This window comes from Trichomycterus rosablanca, chromosome 2 (assembly GCF_030014385.1).
Source record: "Trichomycterus rosablanca isolate fTriRos1 chromosome 2, fTriRos1.hap1, whole genome shotgun sequence".
Classification (NCBI taxonomy): domain Eukaryota; kingdom Metazoa; phylum Chordata; class Actinopteri; order Siluriformes; family Trichomycteridae; genus Trichomycterus; species Trichomycterus rosablanca.
In genome coordinates this window covers 39,698,561-39,721,057 of record NC_085989.1, presented here as the reverse complement: position 1 = coordinate 39,721,057, position 22,497 = coordinate 39,698,561, and the positions used below count along the sequence as shown (strand labels likewise).

Genomic DNA, 22,497 nt, shown 5'->3' with positions numbered 1-22,497 from the left:
GAGATACGTTTCGTCACTCAATCCGAATGACTTCTTCAGACTCATTGACTGAATGACTCAATGACAATGACTGAAGAAGTCATTCGGATTGAGTGACGAAACGTATCTCTACAACAAACTTGTGTCCAGATGAACTGATTCAACTTTGTGAAGTTTTGAGAATGGTTCACAGATCAGATGGTGACTGAGAGTACCGAGCAACGGGTGTGCTACCTAAAGTTCTGTATCTTTGTATATGTTAGGTGTAGTTTATAAAATTGCACAAACACATATACGTACACATTCATAAATACGCATAGATCAGCTGTAAACTACATTTCCCATCATGCTTTGTTATTCGCAACCGGTAGAAGGCGTTTTGTTTTGGACAGCGCGGGCTTTGAAAAGAAAATGGCGGAGCGTCAAAATGAAAAGTTTGATGAGGGGTAAGTATTTCAGTATTTTCTTATTTTTACATGATAGACATTATTTGACTTTTTGTATTATTGGTTTATTAAGCCGCTTTTAGATTAAGGGTTCTACATACAGTTTTATTGCAGCTTCGGCAACCTAGTTTTTTTACTAGCGTTACTAAGCGAATGGATGAACTGATGTTTAACTGTTTTATGTATTTCTGTACATAATAACAGTCATTATTGTTGTTGTTGTTATTATCTTGTTAATAGTCGTGTGCAGCGTGTAATATCTAGTCTCTTTTACAGGAGTGAGGATGTGGATATGAACTGCACGGTGAGCCTTTCAATCACCTATTACAATAATATAATAACATGTAACGTTTTCAGGGACTGTTTTTTTCCATATAAACCAAACTTAGGAGGAAATTTCTCAACATGCAAGTCGGTCCATGTAGTAATAAACAAAAAAGAGTGTAATTTCATCAGATGCTACATTATACCTGCTTTGAAACATAAATTCAGACAAAGAGAAACATTACACTGTTTTCCTCTCATAAACAAATGTGTATTTGGTGTATAACAGTGCAAAGGCTAAGGGGGTTTATCGTTTAAGTGTTCATGTTGTGCACTGGGTACAGTTTGTAGACTGTAGCACTTTTTTGAAATTACATTTTGGTTTGGTCACTATTTCCTCCCGGCACTGACAGTGAGAAGTTACATCTGTTACATGTTACATCATGCTACACATACCAGAACAACCGGCAAGAAGGTCCTGGGTTCGATCCCCAGGTTGAGCGGTCCGGGTCCTTTCTGTGTGGTTTGCATGTTTTCCACGTGGGTTTCCTCCGGGTGCTCCGGTTTCCTCCCACAGTCCAAAGACATGCAAGTGAGGTGAATTGAGGACACTAAATTGTCCATGACTGTGTTCGATATAATAATAATAATACTTTCAATTTATATAGCGCCTTTCAAGATACCCAAGGTCGCTTTACATCAAACAATAAACAGTTCAGTGAGGTACAAAAAGAAAGCATAGTTAATTGAAGAGATGGGTTTTTAACAGAGATGTAAATTGTGGAAGTGAAGAGACAGAGCGAAGAGAAGAAGGGAGAGCGTTCCACAGAGTGGGGGCAGCCACACTAAATGATCTGCCACCCAAGGTTGACAGCCTAAATCTAGGTGTGGCCAGCAGGCCAGCATCGGAGGAAACAAATGTGTATTTGGTGTATAACATTTGTTCTTTAAAATTCTTTTTTTTTTTTTTACTTACTTTGCTTTATCAGAATTGCTGGTCAGGGTCACAGAGGGTTTAGTGCCACCTGGAATTACTGCAAAGCAAGACTGTTCTCTGGACAAGGAACAACTCTATTGCAGGATCAGATCATTATGCACTCATTTACTTACAAAAAAACGATTTAAAGTTCAAACCACCTTTTACATAGTTTTAGTGGTAGGAGAAAACACCTTTCTGTGTGTAGTTTGCATGTTCTCCTTGTGGAGCTCCAGTTTTCTCCCACAGTCCTAATCATGACTGACATGAATGATTTTTTTTTTTTTTTTTTTTTCTCCCCCTTTAGCGCATCCAATTGTCCAATTTTTGCATGTGCTTCCTCTCTGTCTATGCCGAACCCTGCCCTGACAGAGGAGATCGAAGCTAACCAACATCCCCTCCGAAACACTGGCAGCAGCCGGATGCATCTTTGCCACCCACACATTGATGAGTTTGGAGCCACCTAGCATTGCATGCGGAGAGACACACCCTAAGGGCACCCTTCCTCATCACTTGTGTAGGCGCCTCTTAATCAGCCGGCAGAGATCGTAATCGCATTCTGACAGAGAGAGAGAGACCCACCCCCTCCGGTCTCCAATCCCACCCCCCCACCTGAACAACAGGCCAATCGTTGTTCATATAGCCGCCCAGCCTTCGACCGGCTGAAGGCAGAGCTGGATTCGAAACGACGCACTTTCGAAATCCAGCTCTGGTTGCAGCGCATGTTTTTACCGCTGCGCCACCCGAGCGGCCTCCCTGACTGTGTTTGACATTAAACGTGTAACGTGATGAATCTTGTGTAACCAATAACTACCTGTCCTGTCAGGAATGTAACCAAAGTGTGTAAAACATGACATTAAAATCCTAATAAATAAATAGGAGAAAGCAAGTGTAGAAACAGTTAAAACATGCAAAATTTCAAAACAGTAACAAGTGGAGAGAATTTAAATTAGTTTTGCAAGGCCTGTGTTGTGCTTCTGCCTCCCTTACTTTAGCAGCTGCCCTGTGCCTTTGTTGGAAACAAGTGGTTCCTAATCTTGGGGTTATGATGCAGATGAAAGTTCTTATCTTTTCTTTCGCAATTCTTCTTTGTTCTGCTGTAAAAAATAAATTTTCATGAGGGCATCAGTAAAGTCTTATTCTGTACATAGATGTTAGCAATACATGTTGTTGTTGTCAATAACAAACAAAACTTCTCCTCAAAATCATCGTGTAAAACATTTGGCCTATCAGTGTGCATCCAGTTATGTTTAGTCCTTGCTGATGGACATGTTATGTTTGGGATTGGATACTACCAGTCAAAGGTTTCTCTTTCATAAAGTCCTCACTTGACTGACCCATTGCAAAAAAAGCTTTTATACAGTCACAAGCTGGGATAAAGAGACCCTGGGGTGGGGAATGGGGTCTCGGGGCAAACATTTTGAGCTCTAAAAGGTTAACTTTTGGTTAAAGGTGTCCAATGTAGTTTGTGACCATTGGGTGGCACTGTAGATCATAGGACAAGTTCATGACTTGGAATTGAAAACAGTACATAGTGGTGTTGGAAAACACCTTAACAGAAGGGGAGTTCCTTTTTAGTGATTGCTGTTGGTGCCTGTCAGTAACAGTGGGGTAAACAAACATGATTTTCAGATCAAAATAGAATATACATATACAGATGTACAGTACAAAGAAATTCTTTCTTCGCATATCCCAGCTTGTTTTGGAAGCTGGGGTCAGAGTGCAGGGTCAGCTATTGTATGGCGCCCCTGGAGCAGACAGGGTTAAGGGCCTTGCTTGAGGACCCAACAGTGGCTGCATGGCAGAGCTGGGATTCAAACTCTCCTTTTTCAGTTGATAGCCCAAAGCTCTACCCACCAGGCTACTATGGTAAAACAAGCTGGGTAAACCAAACAGCTTTAAAAAGAATTTAAAAAAAGAATATACAAAACAAATAGGAAAAATAATTCATTTACAATGTCATAAAATGACCAAATAGAAATTTGGAATGCTGTATACATAATGCAAATCTTGAAACATTCTGTGACTTATAACTGACCCTTTTAATCAACTGTTCCTTATTGCGTACGGAGAGTAACACACTACTAAGAGAGTAACACTAACTTTGAGAACAGTTTGACGTTTACATTAACACATTTGTGGAGGATGTTGTAGCCGCCAGTGAGGGCCATCTTCCTAGTAATAGTTTTGGAATGGGATGTCCAACAAGCTCATGGTCATGTCAACATACATTTGGTCATATGGTGTACTTGTAGAAAGTTACAAATTGCTATATTTCAGTCACATTTTTATTTTTAATCCAGAGTACTCCAGCTGAGCTTTCTCAAGGAACCAAAAGACCATTAGACAGAAACCCAAGCCCAGAACCTCCACCAAAGTCTCCTCGCACTTCATGTTCCGACTTGGTCGTCCCTCCATTGGAAGCAGAACAACCAGATGACCAAAAGCCAATCTCTGCAGAGGTAGAGGAAAAGAAAGAGACGATGGCGGCTGAGGTTACAGCTCCTGATGTTAGCCCTCGCTCGCGTAGGAAATCTTGGAGGAGGTCGACAAGAGGCAGGAGGTCACTGCCTGCCCTTCCCAACACCTCCCAGTGTGAGTCCATTTGGCCTGCTTTTCTGTCATCAACTATAGGCATGCAGAGTAGCACATTGAAATGTAAATGACTGGGTTATCTCAGAGATATGGCTGTTGTTTTGGTGCATTTGAAGACAATGCCGCAGCCTGATAATGTAATCTGTGTAATCCTTCCTTCTTTACTTTTCCAATTGTTTCTCAGCTCTGTGTAAATCAATCAGCTCAGATCTAAGTGATGACGAGAGGCTGGAAAAACTCATGGAAGCTGCAATGCAGGTGTGTTACATCTTACATGATGGTAAGATTAAGTGTTATGTATGTTGGTAAGCCAATTAGATTTGAGCTTTAATCCTACAGTTTACATTGGTGTATACATTTGGACCCAGATAGGCATGTCATAGGTTTCAGTTCCATTTGGGGAGTGTTTAAATGCATTCTAAATATTATATTGTAAGTTAATAGAGTGCTGCAGAAATGGTTGTCCACTCAACACGTTCTCCCATCTCTGCAATGGAATTTTGGCTGGTTCTTTCTTACCTTCTTGACCAAGGCCCTTGCCCAGATACCCAGTCTTGGCCAGACTTTAGAAAGGTTCAAGTTTGCCAAGCTTCTTCCATGTCAAAATTATTGAGGCCACTTAGGTCCTGGAAAAACACAAATACTTAAATGTTTTGTCCTTGGCCAGATTTTGTGGGATTCGCCTTTTTAAAAAAAAAGTTTGACTGTGAAAATAAAGGTCTGATTATGTCTGTGCACTGTTTCCCAAACTGTACATAACTATACAGTGGGGAAAAAGTGTAAAGAGGAACAGTGTTATTTACACAAAAACAGTGCAGATGATAACTGTTATTTACAGTTTGGAGAAAACAATGCAGAAAAAAAGAGTGTTATGTACAGTTTGCATGTATGAGAAGGTGTAAAGCAGAAAGCAGACGTCCCAAATCACAATACTTTAAAATTACCTTTACAACTAAAACACTAGTTTTTTCCCCAAAATTATTTCTAGAATCACCACCTTCACCTGCTTTAGACTGCTTTATCTGATGACCTGTTCCTCTTTTTTCTGTATGTATAGTTTACAGTTAAGAGACTACAGAACACTCTGCTTACTCTCCCTGGTGCTGATATGGAGTCATTTCAGACACAAGGTACCACACCTGAATTGTTATAATATAATTATTATATGTAATTATTATTTATTATAATAATTTTCACTCTGTTTAATGTTATTAATTTAACCTGCATTTGAAACCTGTAATTCTCTTTTATAGTTAATTCCTTGCAGAAGGAGTGGAATATTCTAGCTAAAACCATTAGTGAAGAAAATTTGGTTTCATCTTCAGGTACTAGCAGGTAATGCTTAAATAATTATGCATATTATCACTGGTGTTTTACTGCTTTAATTGCTTTGATTCTTACAAACCATTAAAATTTTTAATGAAAATAAATTATAAATTTGTGTACCATTATGTGTACAAAAATGAAACATTTGATCTGTATTCATTTTATAACAATAATAAGATTCGTGATGACTGCCAATTTCACAATGCCAACCTCAGTGCGAGTAACATTCAGCATAGAAACCAGAACAGATTTTGTTTAATAAAAAATGAAACATTGTTCATAATGAGTCTGAATAAGAATGTGGACATGTATTATATAGGTGTGTTTTTAATGTTTATTGGTGTTGTTAGCTTAACTTGCTAACTGTGGCAGGGAAGATTACAAATATGTATAAAGCTGTGTACACAAGTAGGACCTTATTTTTTCAATTTCTATGTTTTTTGTCATTTCTCCTGTGAAACCAGAATGAATTACAAAATGACCAGTTAGAGTATGGCTAAAGGTATGGGGCAACTGTAGCCTAGTGGTTAATGTACTAGACTAAAAAGTCTGCTAAATGCAGAGAAAACTAAAATGCTAAGTCAAAGCTAAACTGTTAACTGATTCTTAATGGTAGACCATTTTGAGCTCAACTTTTCCAGTCCTGACCTGACCACACTCTTTTTACAAATCGACACAAGCAAAAAAAAACGTGGAAGTATCTGAAAGTAGAGCGTTTATGAAATCTTTCTTAAGACAAAAAATGTGTTACCATTAAGTTATGTGACCCAAAAATACACCAAATCATACTTAATAAAACATAAACTAACTCTGACATATAGTAAAAGCACAAAGATGATAAATACAAAGTCGAAAGTAGTAGTTATACTTACCTGAATCAGGAAGACAGTGAGTACAAGGGAAGGCTCTGCACACAGGTAGGAGCTTAGCAGTGACACACTCTCTACCTGTGTAAGAGCTCTGCTGTAAATACTAAAGGCCATTTTTGTGTCTTCCTATTTCTATTGGTTTGTAAAAATAGGTACTAATGAAGATCTTTCTTCGATTTCTTTCAAGTATAATAAACCGTTTGCAAAATACTAAACTGATCGCTGTAAACCTCTCCTGCTTATTAGCATTTTCATTCTGTCGCTTCTTTGCCGCATTAAAACAAACGTCTTCCCCCTAAATGCCTCAGCATACTGATTACTTTTCAACAATCTGTTCATCTATAGTGATCCTGCGGTTCAAAGATCTGTTGAGCGCACAAAGGAGGCCCTCAGCAGGTAGGTCATGATGTCAACCCTGATTCATGAGTTCTTACCTGTTAACTGTTAAAAACAATTTTATCAGCATTCACAAATTGCGTTCAATATGTTTTCCAAATATTGTTTTAGGTTGCAGGCAGAGAGTTCCTCTTGGGAAGCCCTGCTACAAAAACATCGCTGCAGAGCAGAGGAACTGGCCAAGTGAGTGTGGCCACATGCATACATGCTGATTATATTAAATATATCATTATATTATTCTTTTTTCTTCAGGCTTTAATTACTGCTGGTTGTGTTTCATTTGCAGGCAGGTGGAGCTGGGAAAGGAAAAGGGTGTGACACTGAACCCCTCTGTCGAACAGTCATCACAGAGCAAACTTATCCTGAGTAAACCTGATTACCAAGCAGTGCTGCACAGACAGCAGAGAGTTCTCAGAAATATGGAGCTGGTGGTAAGAATTGTACAAATAGTATAAACTTGGTTACTATTTGGCCCAACATAAAAGCATTGACTTTATTTAAAGATTTTGTGCCAGTGTGTCAGGCAGACCTAGGGCGTTTTAGTAACCCTGCATTTTGGGTGGGAGGTTGGCATACCTTTCTTTCCTGGGCAGCTGTAGCTCGAAGGAGGTTGGCACTCTTCTACAAGCATGTACACCAGCTTAAAAGGGACAGTGGTAGCCTAGTGGGTAGATCTTTGGGCTATCAATCGAAAGGTTGAGAGTTTGAATCCTGGCTCTTAACCCTCTTAGCTCCAGGGGCAATGTACAATAGCTGACCCTGCGCTCTGACCCCAGCTTTCAAACAACCTGGGATATGCAATATGTACTGTTCAATGTACGTATGTGTATATGTATAAATGACAAATAAAGGCATTCTATAATTTTAAGGTCAAGGAATAAAATGTAAACATTAAAGTGCCTTGCGAGTAAAATAGAATGAAACAATCTCTATGACTCTATGACAATCTCTAAACTATTGAGAAAGAATCAACTCTATATTAGCCTCCACTGTACCATGAAGTTTATTTTAACAAAACTTTGGAGGGCGGCACGGTGGCTAAGTGGGTAACACTGTCGCCTCACAGCACGAAGGTCCTGGGTGGGGCGGTCCGGGTGTGTGGAGTTTGCATGTTCTCCCCGTGTCTGTGTGGGTTTCCTCCAGGTGCTCCGGTTTCCTCCCACAGTCCAAAGACATACAAGTGAGGTGAATTGGAGAAATTGTCTATGACTGTGTTCAATATAAACTTGTGAATTGATGAACCTAGTGTATGAGAATGAGTAACCTCCTGTCCTGTCATGAATGTAACCCAAGTGTAAAACATGACGTTAAAATCCTAATAAAACAAACAAACAAAACTTTGGAGTATTTTCCATTTGGTACTGATACTGGATGAGAAGACCTGGCTCACAGGGGACACTGAAGTTCCTCTACACCAGACTCGTCAAACCATGTCCTTATGGACCTTGCTTTGTACGAAGAAGCACTGACATTCTAAAACAGAAACTTTTGCCACTAAATTAAAAGCATATAATTAATTGAATATAACTGGTATTTATTTAATGTGTTAGTTTCACACTTTAAGCGGTTTGTGTGTACCACAAAATAACTGGATGCATCTTTTAAAACTTCTTGAATTATGTTTAAGGGGGTAAAAATTGTTGTTAAAAGTGGTATCAAATATCCGGGGTAACCTGAGGTTATCTGCTGACACCTTGAACATTTTAGCTGAACATTACAGCTGTAAGTTGTCAGCAGTCTCTGCACAAAACCATTGACTTGAGCTTCTATCCATCTTTACTTCTATCCACAGTTGGATTCGCAGTGTATGATGATGAGGGGGCTGTTATCCTTCCAAGAGCATTCTCAATCACTGGTCAAGGAGACTAGCTCCAGATTAGGTACAGAACTTTTTTTCTTATTATTCTGTTTACACAGAGGGAAATTGTTTGACTTGTGAAATATTACCCACTGGTTTGTAAATATACTGTAACCTGGCAACGAGCGATTAGACCAAAAAATTTGTCTATTACTGAACGTTTTTCCATGTGTGCAGCCATAACCTTTTTGTCGGCTGTCTGGGTGGCATCTCACAACATGTGTTCTAAAATCAACAATCCTTATTCTCAGCCAAAGAACATCTTTTATGATTATAGATTTAATGATTTGATTTAGTGGCTTGGTGGGTAGCGCTATTGCCTCAGGTTTTGGATTCGATTCCCAGGTGGAGCAGTCCGGGTCCTTTCTGTGTGGAATTTGCATGTTTTCCCCGTGCCTGCATGGGTTTCCTCCGGGAGCTCCGATTTCCTCACACAGTCCAAAGACGGGAAAGTGAGGGGAATTGGAGAAACAAAATTGTCCATGACTGTGTTTGACACTACAACTTGAACTGGTGAATCTTGTGTAACCAGTAATTACCTGTCCTGTCATGAAAGTAACCAAAGTGTAAAACATGACATTAAAATCCTAATAAAATAAATACATAAATAATTCAAGATTTTGGCTGTGACAGCAAAGACTGTGCAGTATATCGCTGAATTTAGCCACAGCTCGTCGACACCTATTAAACCATCCAAGTGTTTTGATATAAAGCAACAAAATAGATGGTTACAACTAGAGGAACCATGAACAAGCCATTAAGAAGCTTAAAGACCCAAAAAGAAGACAGGAGAGTATGAGCAAACACTATCAATATTATCGCTAGGATTCAGGATCAACTTAAATAATAGTAATTATGTCAGTGACAGCATATGTATTTATAAATGGTATTAAAATGTAATGAGGGTGGCACAGTGGCTCAGTGGGTAGCACACAGCAGGAAGGTCCTGAGTTCGATCCCCAGGTGGAGCTGTCCGGGTCCTTTCTGTGTGGAGTTTGCATGTTTTCCCCGTGTCTGCATGGGTTTCCTCCCACAGTTCAAAGATGTGCAAGTGAGATGAATTGGTGATATAAAATTGTCCATGACTGTTACATGAAACTTGTGAATTGATTAAGCTTGTGTAACCAGTAACTACTGTTTTTGTCATAAATGTGTGTAAAACATTATGTTAAAACCCTAATAAATAAAAAAAAATTTAACCGTCCTAAGTTTTTATTACAAAGCAATAATGGTGTGCACCTTTTGGAACCACTGACCGTTGCATGTGTTGCCTTTCCTCAGTACAAATGTTATGGTAGTTCACAGTGCAATGTCAAAACGTGTGTTTATTCTGTACGTGAGATTCTTCTTTCCTTTTTGACCTTAGCTGAGACCGCTGGATTGCAAGATCTGCCGCCATCCCCAGTGAGACAGCTCCTAAACGGCCCAAAGTCTGCTACATCTTCCTAATTATGATGGTACAATATTTTTCACAGGATTCTGTATTTTTAACTCAAAGACAGGACTATGTATTAACACACAGGGTCTACTAGTGAGTGTGTGTGTGTTTTAAGTACATACATACAGTATGCTTGCTCTATTTCTTTTTGTGGGTGGGGAGGGGGTATCATTTTCTTAATATTAATTGTAAATTGCCAGCAATTGTTCTTTAATTATCTGCTAATTAAAGTGTCATTATTGAAACAGTGATTATTATAATCATTAAAAGATAATTAAATTAAATGAATTTCATTTTAGGAATTGGCAGGTGGGGATCAATTAAAGTATTATAATATGTATTGAACACTAGATGGCAGTGCAATTATTCAATATTATACAAAGCCAGCGTGTATTTATATTTAGCTGTTTGTGCTGTTGACAATTGTCAAAGGTAAATCTAAAAAACGACTTGTTTTCTGATTATTAGGAAATCTGTTTTTAATTTGCTTTATATGATTCCCTTATTCGAACAGAACAGTTTAAATTGATGCACTGATTTGATAAAAATGCTTATTTTTAAAATATATATTTTAAATTAGTGTAAGTGTATTGGAAGCAGACGTGTGATAATTAAATTTGTTGCACACAATCATTATAACTGCTGTAAAATGTAAAAAACAAAAACAAAAAAAAAACCTTTGATTGATTTACCGTTCATTTAAAAGTAAAATATGTTATAGCACCTGATTTTATTTATTTGTCACTGTTTGCTACATGTGGTATTACAGACATCATTAACTAGCTGTAGCAAAGTCCCAGACCACACAGGAAAACATTGAAGTGTTAATGTTCTACAACAGTCCTCCTTTCTGATTCCTCCAGGCTGCTAGTCAGCATGCTGTTAAAGTTGCATTTCAATAAGACAGCTCAAACTTAAATGCAAGTAAATAAGAAATGCCGGTGGGTTAGCAGTTGGGTGCAGCAGGGAAGACATTACATCTAAAAGCAGATTCTGTTTCATGTGTACGTGTGTGGTTTCATGCTGTAATTGTCTTCAATTGTCTTGTTTCTTTTGTCTTTAGGGTTAGCTGAATTACACTGAAATATTACTTTAATAAACCATCATTAAACTAAAAGTTTAATCTAGTTTGCATCTGCTTGCTGCAGGCACAAGTAGCTTGGTGGTACAGCTGGTGGTGGGTGCCACAGCAACACGGGTCAAGAAATCCTGGATTGGATTCTTGCCTCTGGTCATTCTGTTTCATGTGTATGCGTAGTGTTCTTTCCACATGCAGTAGGTTGATTGGCTTTATTAAAACTGCCCCCAGATTGACAGTGGATCTGTGTTTTTGGTTGACCTAACATGACCAAGATTACACAGTTATAGAATAGAATAGAATGCCTTTATTGTCATTGCACAATGCACAACAAAATTTTGTGTGTATATACTGTATATGTTTCTACACTCACTGTCTATTATCAGCTCCACTTACCATATAGAAGCACTCTGTAGTTCTACAATTACTGACTGTAGTCCATCTGTTTCTCTGCATACTTTGTTAGCCCCCTTTCATGCTGTTCTTCAATGGTCAGGACCACCACAGAGCAGGTATTATTTAGGTGGTGGATAATTCTCAGCACTGCAGTGACAATGACATGGTGGTGGTGTGTTAGTGTGTGTTGTGCTGGTATGAGTGGATCAGACACAGCAGCGCTGCTGGAGTTTTTACATACCGTGTCCACTCACTGTCCACTCTATTAGACTGTCCTACCTAGTTGGTCCATCTTGAAGATGTAAAGTCAGAGACGATCACTCATCTATTGCTGCTGTTTGAGTTGGTCATCTTCTAGACCTTTATCAGTGGTCACAGGACGCAGGTTACAGGGTGCTGTTGGCTGGATATTTTTGGTTGGTGGACTATTCTCAGTCCAGCAGTGACAGTGAGTTGTTTAAAAACTTCATCAGCATTGCTGTGTCTGATCCACTCATACCAGCACAACACACACTAACACACCACCACCATGTCAGTGTCACTGCAGTGCTGAGAATGATCCACCACCTAAATAATACCTGCTCTGTAGTGGTCTGTGGGGGTCCTGACCATTAAAGAACAGCATGAAAGGGGGCTAACAAAGTACTGTATGTAGAGAAACAGATGGACTACAAAGTGCTTCTATATGGTAAGTGGAGCTGATAAAATGGACAGTGAGTCTAGAAACAAGGAGCTGGTTTTAAATGTTATGGCTAATCGGTGTATATACACATGTATTTACAAATAAACATATACACATCTAGATACAAAAATACAGGTGTTGGTTTTAAAGAACTTTAAAGGAAGAAAGAAAGAAGTTATTGCACAGTCCCGATAAACTGCACATTATTTTCTAGGATGCAAAGTTTTGAGAATTTAGTGTTTTTCAGGAGTCTGAAAGTGTGGGCCTTGATACGCCTATAGCGCCTACCAGAGGGCAACAAAAAGAACAGGTTGCGACCAGGGTGAAATGAGTCCTTAATAGGGATGTAACGATACACTCTACCCGCAATGCGATTCATGATACTGGGTTCACGATCTGATTTTTTTCCCCCAATTTTTTAAACAAAATGAAATTGAAACAAATTATGCCAAAGTTTCCTTTTATTATTTCTCTTTAAAGAAATAAAATACTGTATTTGTGCTTGTTTTATTTATCTAAATAATGAATGCCCTTTTATTTTTGAGGTAGGTACAAACTATGCAAAACGATACTGCACATTTCCCTTTTTGTGTAAAAAAATAACTGAAATAAAATAAATCCCACATTAAATAAATAAATGAATAATACAAATAAAGAAAGTATCCTCACATAAATACATTTGGCTGGAAAATTCCAAACCTGGCAACCCTGTAGTGCCGTCAACCAGGCGAGGTGAATAGCGCCAGTGCCCTCTGCTGTTTAAAGTGAATATCGGTTCATTATACATGTGAATCGATTTTAAACTGTCTTGTGGTGCATCGTTACATCCCTAGTCCTTAATACTGTTTGTGGCCCGGCTCAGGCATCGGGTTTTGTAAATGTGCTCTAGTGAAGGCAGCTGAGTGTTGATGGTTTTCTGAGCTGATTCTCAGTTCATGAAAATCAATCCTTCGAGTTCCTTTTCTTATGGAGATGACGTGACACATTTGCATTGTGGCTTTAAGATGGTAATTATGGTGCTAATAAACCTGTTAATTAAACTTTTATGGCAAAAAGCACAAATAAGGCTAACTAACTAATGTAAACAGTTAGAGGAAGATCTGTTATCTGTAATAAGGTCTGACTGAATGTGTAACAGCTCACCTTGTCATCTTGCAGGCTGGACTGATCCACAGCAGACTGTGTGCGTGTGGGTGTCACACGGCTCCCAATGTTTTTGCAACATGGGTTCAAACCTTGCCTTGGGTCACCGTTTTATCCAGGTATTTCAACCCGGAATGAACTTGCTGATGTGTTTATAAATTGCCACCTTAAAAAAGAGACTTTACATTAATCTGATGTTTCATTCATATGAAATTAGAAGAACTGAGGTGACCTTAACAAATAAATGTGTTGTCCAAATGTCTCTTATTTTTGATGTTTTTTTGTACCTGTTAGACTTTAGCACTAGAATTATGATACACATTACTGTTCTGTTCTAATCCTTTTTTCATTTAATTAATTAAATAAAACACATTTTCTGTTTCATGTAAAATAATTGAATCTTTTGGATAGTAATTGATAAAGAAAAATAAAACGTTCGTTCACTTTAATCCTAGTTGGTCTGGTTCTGTAATTCTGTATTTATCTAAAAGACTAATAATGGCCTTTGTGTTAATTTAAGCTGTTTTCATGTCTGCTTTCTTAATTGACCTATAATCAATAATGCCTATTGCCTATTTAATGCTAGCTTGAGTAAATATACTTGTGCTCTTTTTGTGACAGAATAAAGCTGCACTCTGGTCCATATTTTTTTAGTTAAGTTTAAAAAAAAAAAAAAAAAAAAGGTTTCCTGGTCTTGCCACCCATTTGTATCTCATGACCGTTTGAGCCTACCCTCCCCCACACCAGCCACACCACCCCCTCTCCTCTTTCATAAACACTGCGCCACTGAGCCAGAACGAAGCACTCACATCGAGCCAGTGATTCACACTTTTTTATTCACATCCTTTCTTATGTACTCCCTTTCTCTCTATATCTCACGCCATTTGCATCATGTCCATACAGGCCTCTCAATCCACTGAGCATCAAACCAGAGAGGGTTCTACTTCTGTAAAATCAAAGAAGTTGAAGATGAAAAGCTAGGAGGCTAAGCTATCGGGGTCACTGTGAGTGGGTGCAACAAGCTTTGTTAGAGAGATGGGAGCGTAGAGCATACTGTGCATTATGCTTCACACAAATCAGTCGGACTTATAATAATAAAGGGTCTAAGACATGACATGCATTTTTGTCTCCATGTGCATTTTTTATTGTAATTTCACTAAATGACTATTACTTAATAAAATACTATTATAAACACATGAAGCAGAATAGCTAAAACAATGTAAACTATGCAAATACTTCATAGGACCGGCTTGTTTGTTTAAATTCCCCTGTGTGCTCAACCTTATCCTGGGAACATGATCTGCTGCTGTTCTTCATTTACTAAATCACTAACAGCCAAAATTCTATTATTGTTAGCAAACATTCTATTATATGACAAATGTACTTGTGTTTATTTACTAATCTAACATTTGTGACCATGATTCCTTATTCAACCTAAGCACATGGCTGTCACAAGAGGTACATTACAGGTAAAATTGTCAATGTATAACCTTATTGTGGAATAACTGAACCAATATTTTCACACCCAAGAATGTATTCATTCATTTCGTTCAATTGTCCCACTTCACACTGTCAGAAATTAGTAGTATTTTATTATTTAAGAATGTTTGTGCTAAAACCATGTACCGTGGTGAGCTCTTTTATATTTTCTAGATGACAAGAACCCTTCTCAGTAATCTTTTTTTTTTTTTTTTTTTTTTTTTTTTTTTTTTTTATATATATAATTAATGCTTGTTTAAATTTTTCAAATGGTCAGTTAAGCAGACAAGGTAATATAAGAACAAGATTTAACCCTGGATCTCAGGGTGTTAATCTAAGCCGTGCTATCAGCTTTTTTGGCATCTAATGTTCAAGGTTAATTGGGGATGTTTGATGGTGATTGGCTATATCTTACATATCTTAGGGGGTAGATTGTCCAGTATATTCTGTCCTGTGTTCTTGGTGGAACCAGACCTGTCGTGACCCTGACCAGGATAAAGCTGTTGATGAAAGAAGCAATTTGTGCTTTATTTTAATTAAAGCGATGCAATTAAAGCAATGTAGTCTGGACAGTCACATCAGTAGACCATTATATAATGTTTACTGAAGATACTTTATAACTGAGATTTTAATTAATTATTAATGTAATAATTATTAAGTTCAGAGAAATGTATTTTTCAAAACATTATTAATAATACATTTTATAATAAAAAGATATATTTAGATACTTATGTTTGCTGCAAACACAGAAAAAGAGGGTCATGTCAACAAGTGTATCACGTTATTCTACCTACTCTCCATCAAGCTTAACAGAGCCAGTGCAGGGCAGCAGTAGCTCAGTGATTAAGGTACCGGATTAGTAATCAGAGGGTTGTTCATTCACCATTTCCAAGTTGCCACCGTGGTCCCCTAAAGAAGATCTTTAACCTTCAATTGCTTACAGGGTATTTGATCATACATGCAAGTTGCTTTGGACAAAAGCATCTTCTAAATGCTGCAAATGTAACCATCCTGCCTGCCTGTATATAGTTCTTTTTCAAACAAAAGGGGCTTTTTCTTCTTAGTAATGACTGACTTTTTGTTGTCTGCAGATACATTCGAGTATGATTGTTGTACCAGGAACTGGTTTATAATGTAAACCACAACACAAAATTCCAGAAATGCTTCTGTGTGATAAAGGCCACATGGTAAATGCAAATAAAAACAGAAGGCAGTGATTTGTATTTTTGGAGCATATTCAAACTAAACGGGAGAAAGACACTTGATTATCTGTGGCAAAATGTATGTTTATAGTATTACAAAAATGTTGGGATGAGGCAATTTACTTTTTTTTAAATGAAGAACGGGTCAAGGTCTGCCACTTACTAAAAATTCATTAGTGTGTAATTTGAATGTTTTATGTTCTTTAATAAGAAATTGCTTGGACTGTAGGTATTTTACCTTCTACAGTGCATATCCTTAAAGATTAAGGGAATCCGGAAAGATCTATGTGTGTAGAGGGCAAGGCTAAAAAGCACCACTAAACTGATTGTAGTTTCACAGTGCAAGCCTTATGTCAACAACATCTAAAAACACTGCTGCCTTCTCTGGACCTGAGATCACATGAAATGCACTGGTGCACACTGGGAAATGTTGTGATCTGAAACATCAACCTTTTAGTTTGAAAATAATATTTTCCCATGTTGTTATTAGTTCACTTTATGAAAAACAAGGGAACCAATTCCCTGTAGAAACTTAGTAAGTGTATTTGGATTCAGTCTGTTTTGGCCAGGTATAGTAAAATCATTTTCAAATGTATGAATTAGTTTATTGTGACCCCACACACACAAAAAACAAAATGGATTTTGTCTAATCAACTAAAATAGTTATATAAAAATAAAGCAAGTTTCCTATGGAATCAATAAAGTATCTATCTATCTCTGTCTATCAAAGACAAGCATGGACGGCATATTGGATTATAAATAAGGCTCTTTGTGACCTGTAATGCAATGACAAATTTACTTACATTAACTGCTGGATCAGTTTACAGTACTATGGTTCAGGGTGTTAAAAACGTGGGTCTTTAATATGAAATAATATTATTGGATTTTAACTGTTTAAATAATGAATCTTAAATGTGTGGTTGTGCCACTTGTGTGATATCCTAATTATAAATTATTACATTTTAAAAGCTATGAAACAAATGCCAGTAATTGTACAGTGGTACCTTGTAACTCAACGTCCCCTAAACTTAAAATCTTTATAACTCAACGTTCTTCATTGAGAATTTTGTACCCTCACATTTCCTTTAAACTCAACGTGTTCAGTTTCTTTTATTTATTTATTTATTTAATTTCAAATTAACAATGAACAGCCGGTTTGTTCAGCGCTTGGCTTGAGCAGTGCGGTAAAACGTCATCCAAGTGTGAATATGAGACGAATCTGGATTTATGTGGAATAACCATCAAATCCACTCTGAAAGCTCTACATGTATCTGTGTTTAACTGGATTTTTCTCACTGTTTCACTTTTAAACTTGTGTTATAGCTCAGGGTTCTGAGAAATTGTAAAAAATCATTTTTTGTTTGAGAAAGTCAAAAACACTTATCGTTAAAAAAAGCTTAACGTGACTTAATGTATTAAAAGAACGACACAGGAACACGAAACCTCTCTTAATTACTACTACTCATAAGTTCTGTACATTAATGAAATTCCTCACTTGTTTTAGTACAATTAATCATTTGAAGCTTTGTGTACCGGCAGTCAGCGCAAAAGCTATTTTGCCACTTCTCATGTGAATGCGCATTTACTGAACGATTAAGAAGCATCATAAAACAATAAAGTAAAGTGCAGGTTTTACTGTATTTACTGTATTTTTTATTGATCTTCAACTGTTTTCAATTATATTTCAGTGTTTTTTTATTATGTTTATTATATTTATAGTTATTTTCAGTGTATAAGTGTCAAAAACAACCCCATTATTTTACATTAGCCTAAAATGTATGCAGTTCCACAGGACCATGGATCGCATTAACAGGTTTCCCATACATCCTTATGGGGAAAAAATACCTTTAAACTCAACGCCACTCCAAGAACCAATTGACGTTATTATTATTATTATTTTAAAATTTACAAAACCAGTCAGCCACAATTTTTTTACTTTTATTATTGACCCTAAGAACTGGTAAGCCTGTAATGTGTAACATGTATAACGAATGTGTGAAGTCTCTGTACCAATTTGACAACTTTCTCCTCCTCTCCCCCAATCCCCCTTCAGCATAGCAAAATAGTCACAGAACCTTGGATATCATTCTACTAAAATGGTGCTTTGTTTCAATACTGTCCACATATTGCAGGTTGTTGTGCTAATAAGTATTGCAAATCAATTTAGCAAGAGCAATGACCAGGTAATAAACTCATTTTATGTGCACTGAATGTGCAGGCTGAATAAATAATTTTGGTTGTATTTTATTTAATTTAGCTTAGATTTTTTTAAACTGCTTGGTCCAGAGTGTTGATGTCTTCTTGTTGATTTGTATTTGATATGCGTAGTAAGAGACAGAGGAGGTGTGTGCGTGGAGGGGGTTTAGGTCTTTGCAATAGAGGCACGGGGGGAGGCACACAGCTAGAGATCGATTCTTATTTAGATGAAAATGAGGCTGAAAGCTCGTGGGCCGAGAGTGCATCTGCCTTAGAAGGAGTGAAAAAGGACACCTATTCAGGCTGGGCTAAAACCCTATTTTCTCAAGGTGACAGGTAGCCTTCACTGGAAGTCAGCTGCCATGAAGATCAAAGCCTTGGGCATCTTTTCTATATTTAGTACGTTCTACTATTAAATAAGTCATAAATAAAGGCGATGAAAACTGGTGTCGGTATCGTCGAGAATAAGTCCTGAAGTAGTGTCTTAAATGAAGAAATGTCTAAATGGCTCAAGCACTGATTTTGCATTTATTGGTGGATTTCTTTCCTTCCTCCTCTTTTTGGCTCTTACGTTTTCTATGAAACCAGATCATGTACTGAAAGACTGTACTTTTGGGGCAGTAGATAAGAGATTAAGTAAACACACCTTACATTTATCTGGGGTGTAAAACAGCAGGGCTGTGATAATGAGTTCAGGTCATGGTTCACTCGCTCCCTCACATCCTTGCTCTGTATTCAGATTGATTAGTGCTAGATTGTTGTAGAGAGATGTGCCGAGCGTCAGCATAAATTGCAGCCAGGTTCATCCCGCTCTCCTCACTGGGTACCTATTATTTCCTTTTTCAGCTCTTCCTGGATGCTGCTGGTCTAACACCATTCTGCTTCTCTAACTGGTTGTCTTGAAGGATATATTTCTCCTCAGACTGGTGAACTGACACTGAACTGTCTGAGTTGGCAGAAAAAAGTGGTTTTTATCAGATTTTTGTCCACTTTCAAAACAGATCAGAATTTGTATTTAATATCATCCGTAATTAACCTATACCAGACCTTTAAAAATGTCAATCCATTTTAAAACTTACTTACTCAAACTTTGGGGCAGTTCAGAGCCAGTCCATCTTTTGCATGTTTTTGGAAATGGGGCTAACCCACACAGATGTGAGGAGAACATTCCAAACCCTACAGACAATAACTAGAATGAAGGTTTAAACCAAGGTCCTTAAGGCTTTGAGGCTGTACAGCACTCAGCATTACTAAACAAGTATATTTATTTATTCAAACCACTTTATACGGTTCAGATGGGTCAGAGTCATATGCAAAGACAGGAATACACACTGGAGAGGACACCAGTTAATCCTGACATTTATGCATTCACTTGTTCACTTAGGCCAAAGGCCATTTTAGAGCAGATAATCCTTTTTTTGCATGTATTAGCAGGAGAGAGGTAATGAATGAAATCCCTGCATACATAAGAAGGACACAGATAGGGACCGGAGGTGATGATTGAACCCAGGTCCCTAAGAACCTATTTTACTGGCTGCACCATTGTGCTGCCACCACTAAAATGTTCAGGAAAAGACATTTTACTCTGGTTTGTGAGATACTGGTCTTTTTTCTTACAGACATGGCAATAAATTATTTATTATCTTTTCCAGCTTGTACTATCATGCAATGCATCACCTGGTTTTATGCCAGTGGAGTTGAGATTTACCCCTGCTGAATATGGTGATACCACTGGTTCCATTATCTTTAGGTTTTTTTTTTTCTTTTTATTTCAAGGTTTCAAGGCTTTTATATTGTACATTCATTTTAATCTGTGACCATCACTGAATAAACCATTACCACCATGACTAAATAAAACATGATGCTAAGCTTTCATGATGTTTCAACCTCCATGTCCCAAAATATGCAAATCATAGTTTACATAAACCAGTAAACCAAAGGTTATGCAGCTGGGTGTAAAATAAATATGCAACTACTTTTTACTTTTTGTGGTAGGAATTAATTTACTATTTGCAGAATTGTGGTTCAATTTTGGCCCTTTCTTTTTGACAAACTTTAATTTCCTTTAAAGGTCCTTCAGAAATCCACAATGTGATTCAGGCTGAAAGATTGGCTTGGTAATCCAAGCACATTTACCTTGTTTTTTAGAAATCAGTTTTGAATTATTGTGGCCTTATCTTGAGGTTGTTGTCATCATGTTGAAATGTCCAGAATTAGTAATGCTGATGAAATAAAATCCTCTTTTAATATGCTCCAACACATTGCTCCTTTTTTGCAAACATGTATTTAAAGCCTTACATCATGTACGCCACCCTAATTTTACTGTTTAAGATGTTTGCTATGGATCTGTAGTTCTGTTCAAGGATATTTTTAGAAATTGATTAATCTTCATGTAACACTTTGTTTTTTTTTACATTTTATTTATGCTTAGAAATAAATATTGATTATATTTTAAGGAAAATTCTTTGTGTGTGTGTGATTTACAAGTGAAGTATTTAAAATACAGTTGTGGTCAACATTATTGAAACTTCACCATGTAAAATAATTTCTGAAATAAAGTATTTAATGAAACGGCTTGGATATATACCCAATGTTTCTAGTTCCCAATGGCAAATACAGAGGAGTTGTCTGAGCAGACCAGATATGCTTTTATCACCAAGCACAAGCAGTCTAAAGGGTACAAGAGTATCTCCTAAGACCTTAGCATCTGGGCTTCAACAGTTCCAAATGTTATTAAGAAGTCAGCTACTTATGGAACAGTAAAGAACCTTCCAGGACATGGAGGGAAAAAAGTAAAATTTATTAGAGAACCCTACAACAAGTTGTTTAAAATGTGGCAAAGAAACCACATACAACAGCCAAAGAAGTTAAAGCTGAGCTCATAACATCTGTTGTGATGGTTTCAACTCATTCCATTGAATAAAATAGAGCTCTGTGGACAAAGGCCAAAAAGGACCCCATTGCTTAAAGAAAGCCATAAAAAATAACTGCTGAATTTGTCAAAACATACACAGACAAACCACAATCCTTCTAAAAAACTATTGAAGCCTGTCTAGAGCTATTTGCCAATGTATACCAGCGTTATGTTTATAGACAATGAAATGAAGCTTTTAAAAAAGTGCACCATACATACAGTGAAACATGATGGATGATCCATAATGTTGTGAGGTTCCTTTGCTGTCGCTGGGACTGGAGGCCATTAACATGTTACAGGAACAATAAAATTAGAAGATTATCAGAGCATTTAGAGCACAATGTGCTCGCAAGTATAAGAAAACAGGTTATAGTCAAAATATGACAAAATGATGACCCAAAGCACACATGAATGGTTAAAAAGAAAAATTGACTGTTTTAAACTTGCCAGCAATGAGTGAGTCCTGAACTCCAACTGAACTCCAATTGAACATCTTTCCCAAAAGAAAGAATTCAATTGAAAATCCCTCCCAGTCCTTCAACAGTTCAAATCTGCTATCGGGAAAAGGAACCCTGCAAACACTCAAGCGCTTCAGAGAATTGCAGTGGAGGAGTAGAATAAACTGACAAAAGTATATAGTGTCTATAAAGTCATACAGTTTAGTGTGTGTAAAATTAGGCCTGGCATTGTCTTGCTGTAATAACCATGGACTTTCCAGAAAAGACGCTGTGTTGATTGCAGCATATATCTCTCTAAAATCCCAATATTTACCTCTGCTTCAGTGGTACCTACACACACAATAATGCATTTATTACTGATAAAGCTGAAACATGCAATATTAACAAGATTCTTTTATATCAAGTCTCTTGATTTATTTAACTTAGAAAATTGACAAATCACATTTATTGTTTTGGCTGACCAACTTGATTGTATTTTGTAAATGTACACGTTAATAAGAAAAATAAACATTTTAATTTGATGCCTACAACGCTCAAAAAGTTAGGGTGGGAAAAATGGAGTGAAACTTTTATAGAATATTCAGTTAAGTCTGTTTTAAGCAGGTAAATTGGTAATAGGTGATGGTATGATGAGGTATTGATGGTATGATGGTATTAGAGGAAGAGCCACCAAAAAAAAGCTCAGTCTTTGCACAGTTGGGTTTGGAAACTTGGATTGTGATATTGTCAATCAGTTAAACATGTCTCAAATCAAGACTGGAAATAATTTAGGTTGCCATCGACCATACATAATACTATAAAA

The 22,497-nt window shown here is 37.2% G+C and overlaps 1 protein-coding gene across 1 annotated transcript; it reads left to right on the top strand.

Annotated features, from left to right (window-relative positions):
• The first annotated feature begins 390 nt into the window (after positions 1–390).
• On the top strand, positions 391–13,865 carry LOC134309189 (kinetochore-associated protein DSN1 homolog). The gene is made up of 12 exons (XM_062990827.1): positions 391–425; positions 702–729; positions 3,969–4,260; positions 4,445–4,518; positions 5,318–5,390; positions 5,514–5,595; positions 6,801–6,851; positions 6,963–7,034; positions 7,138–7,282; positions 8,644–8,731; positions 10,076–10,166; positions 13,462–13,865. Exons 1-11 carry the CDS (start codon positions 391–393, stop codon positions 10,156–10,158), a joined length of 1,023 nt encoding a protein of 340 aa, XP_062846897.1. The 3' UTR covers positions 10,159–10,166; positions 13,462–13,865.
• The last annotated feature ends 8,632 nt before the right edge of the window (positions 13,866–22,497 follow it).

Bases quoted from the DNA above. Each gene is read 5' to 3' on its own strand.
- LOC134309189 (XM_062990827.1), top strand. From the start codon at position 391: ATGGCGGAGCGTCAAAATGAAAAGTTTGATGAGGG. The intron at 4,519-5,317 runs GTGTGTTACATC...CTGTATGTATAG, and splicing joins TCATGGAAGCTGCAATGCAG to TTTACAGTTAAGAGACTACA. The intron at 8,732-10,075 runs GTACAGAACTTT...TTTTGACCTTAG, and splicing joins GGAGACTAGCTCCAGATTAG to CTGAGACCGCTGGATTGCAA.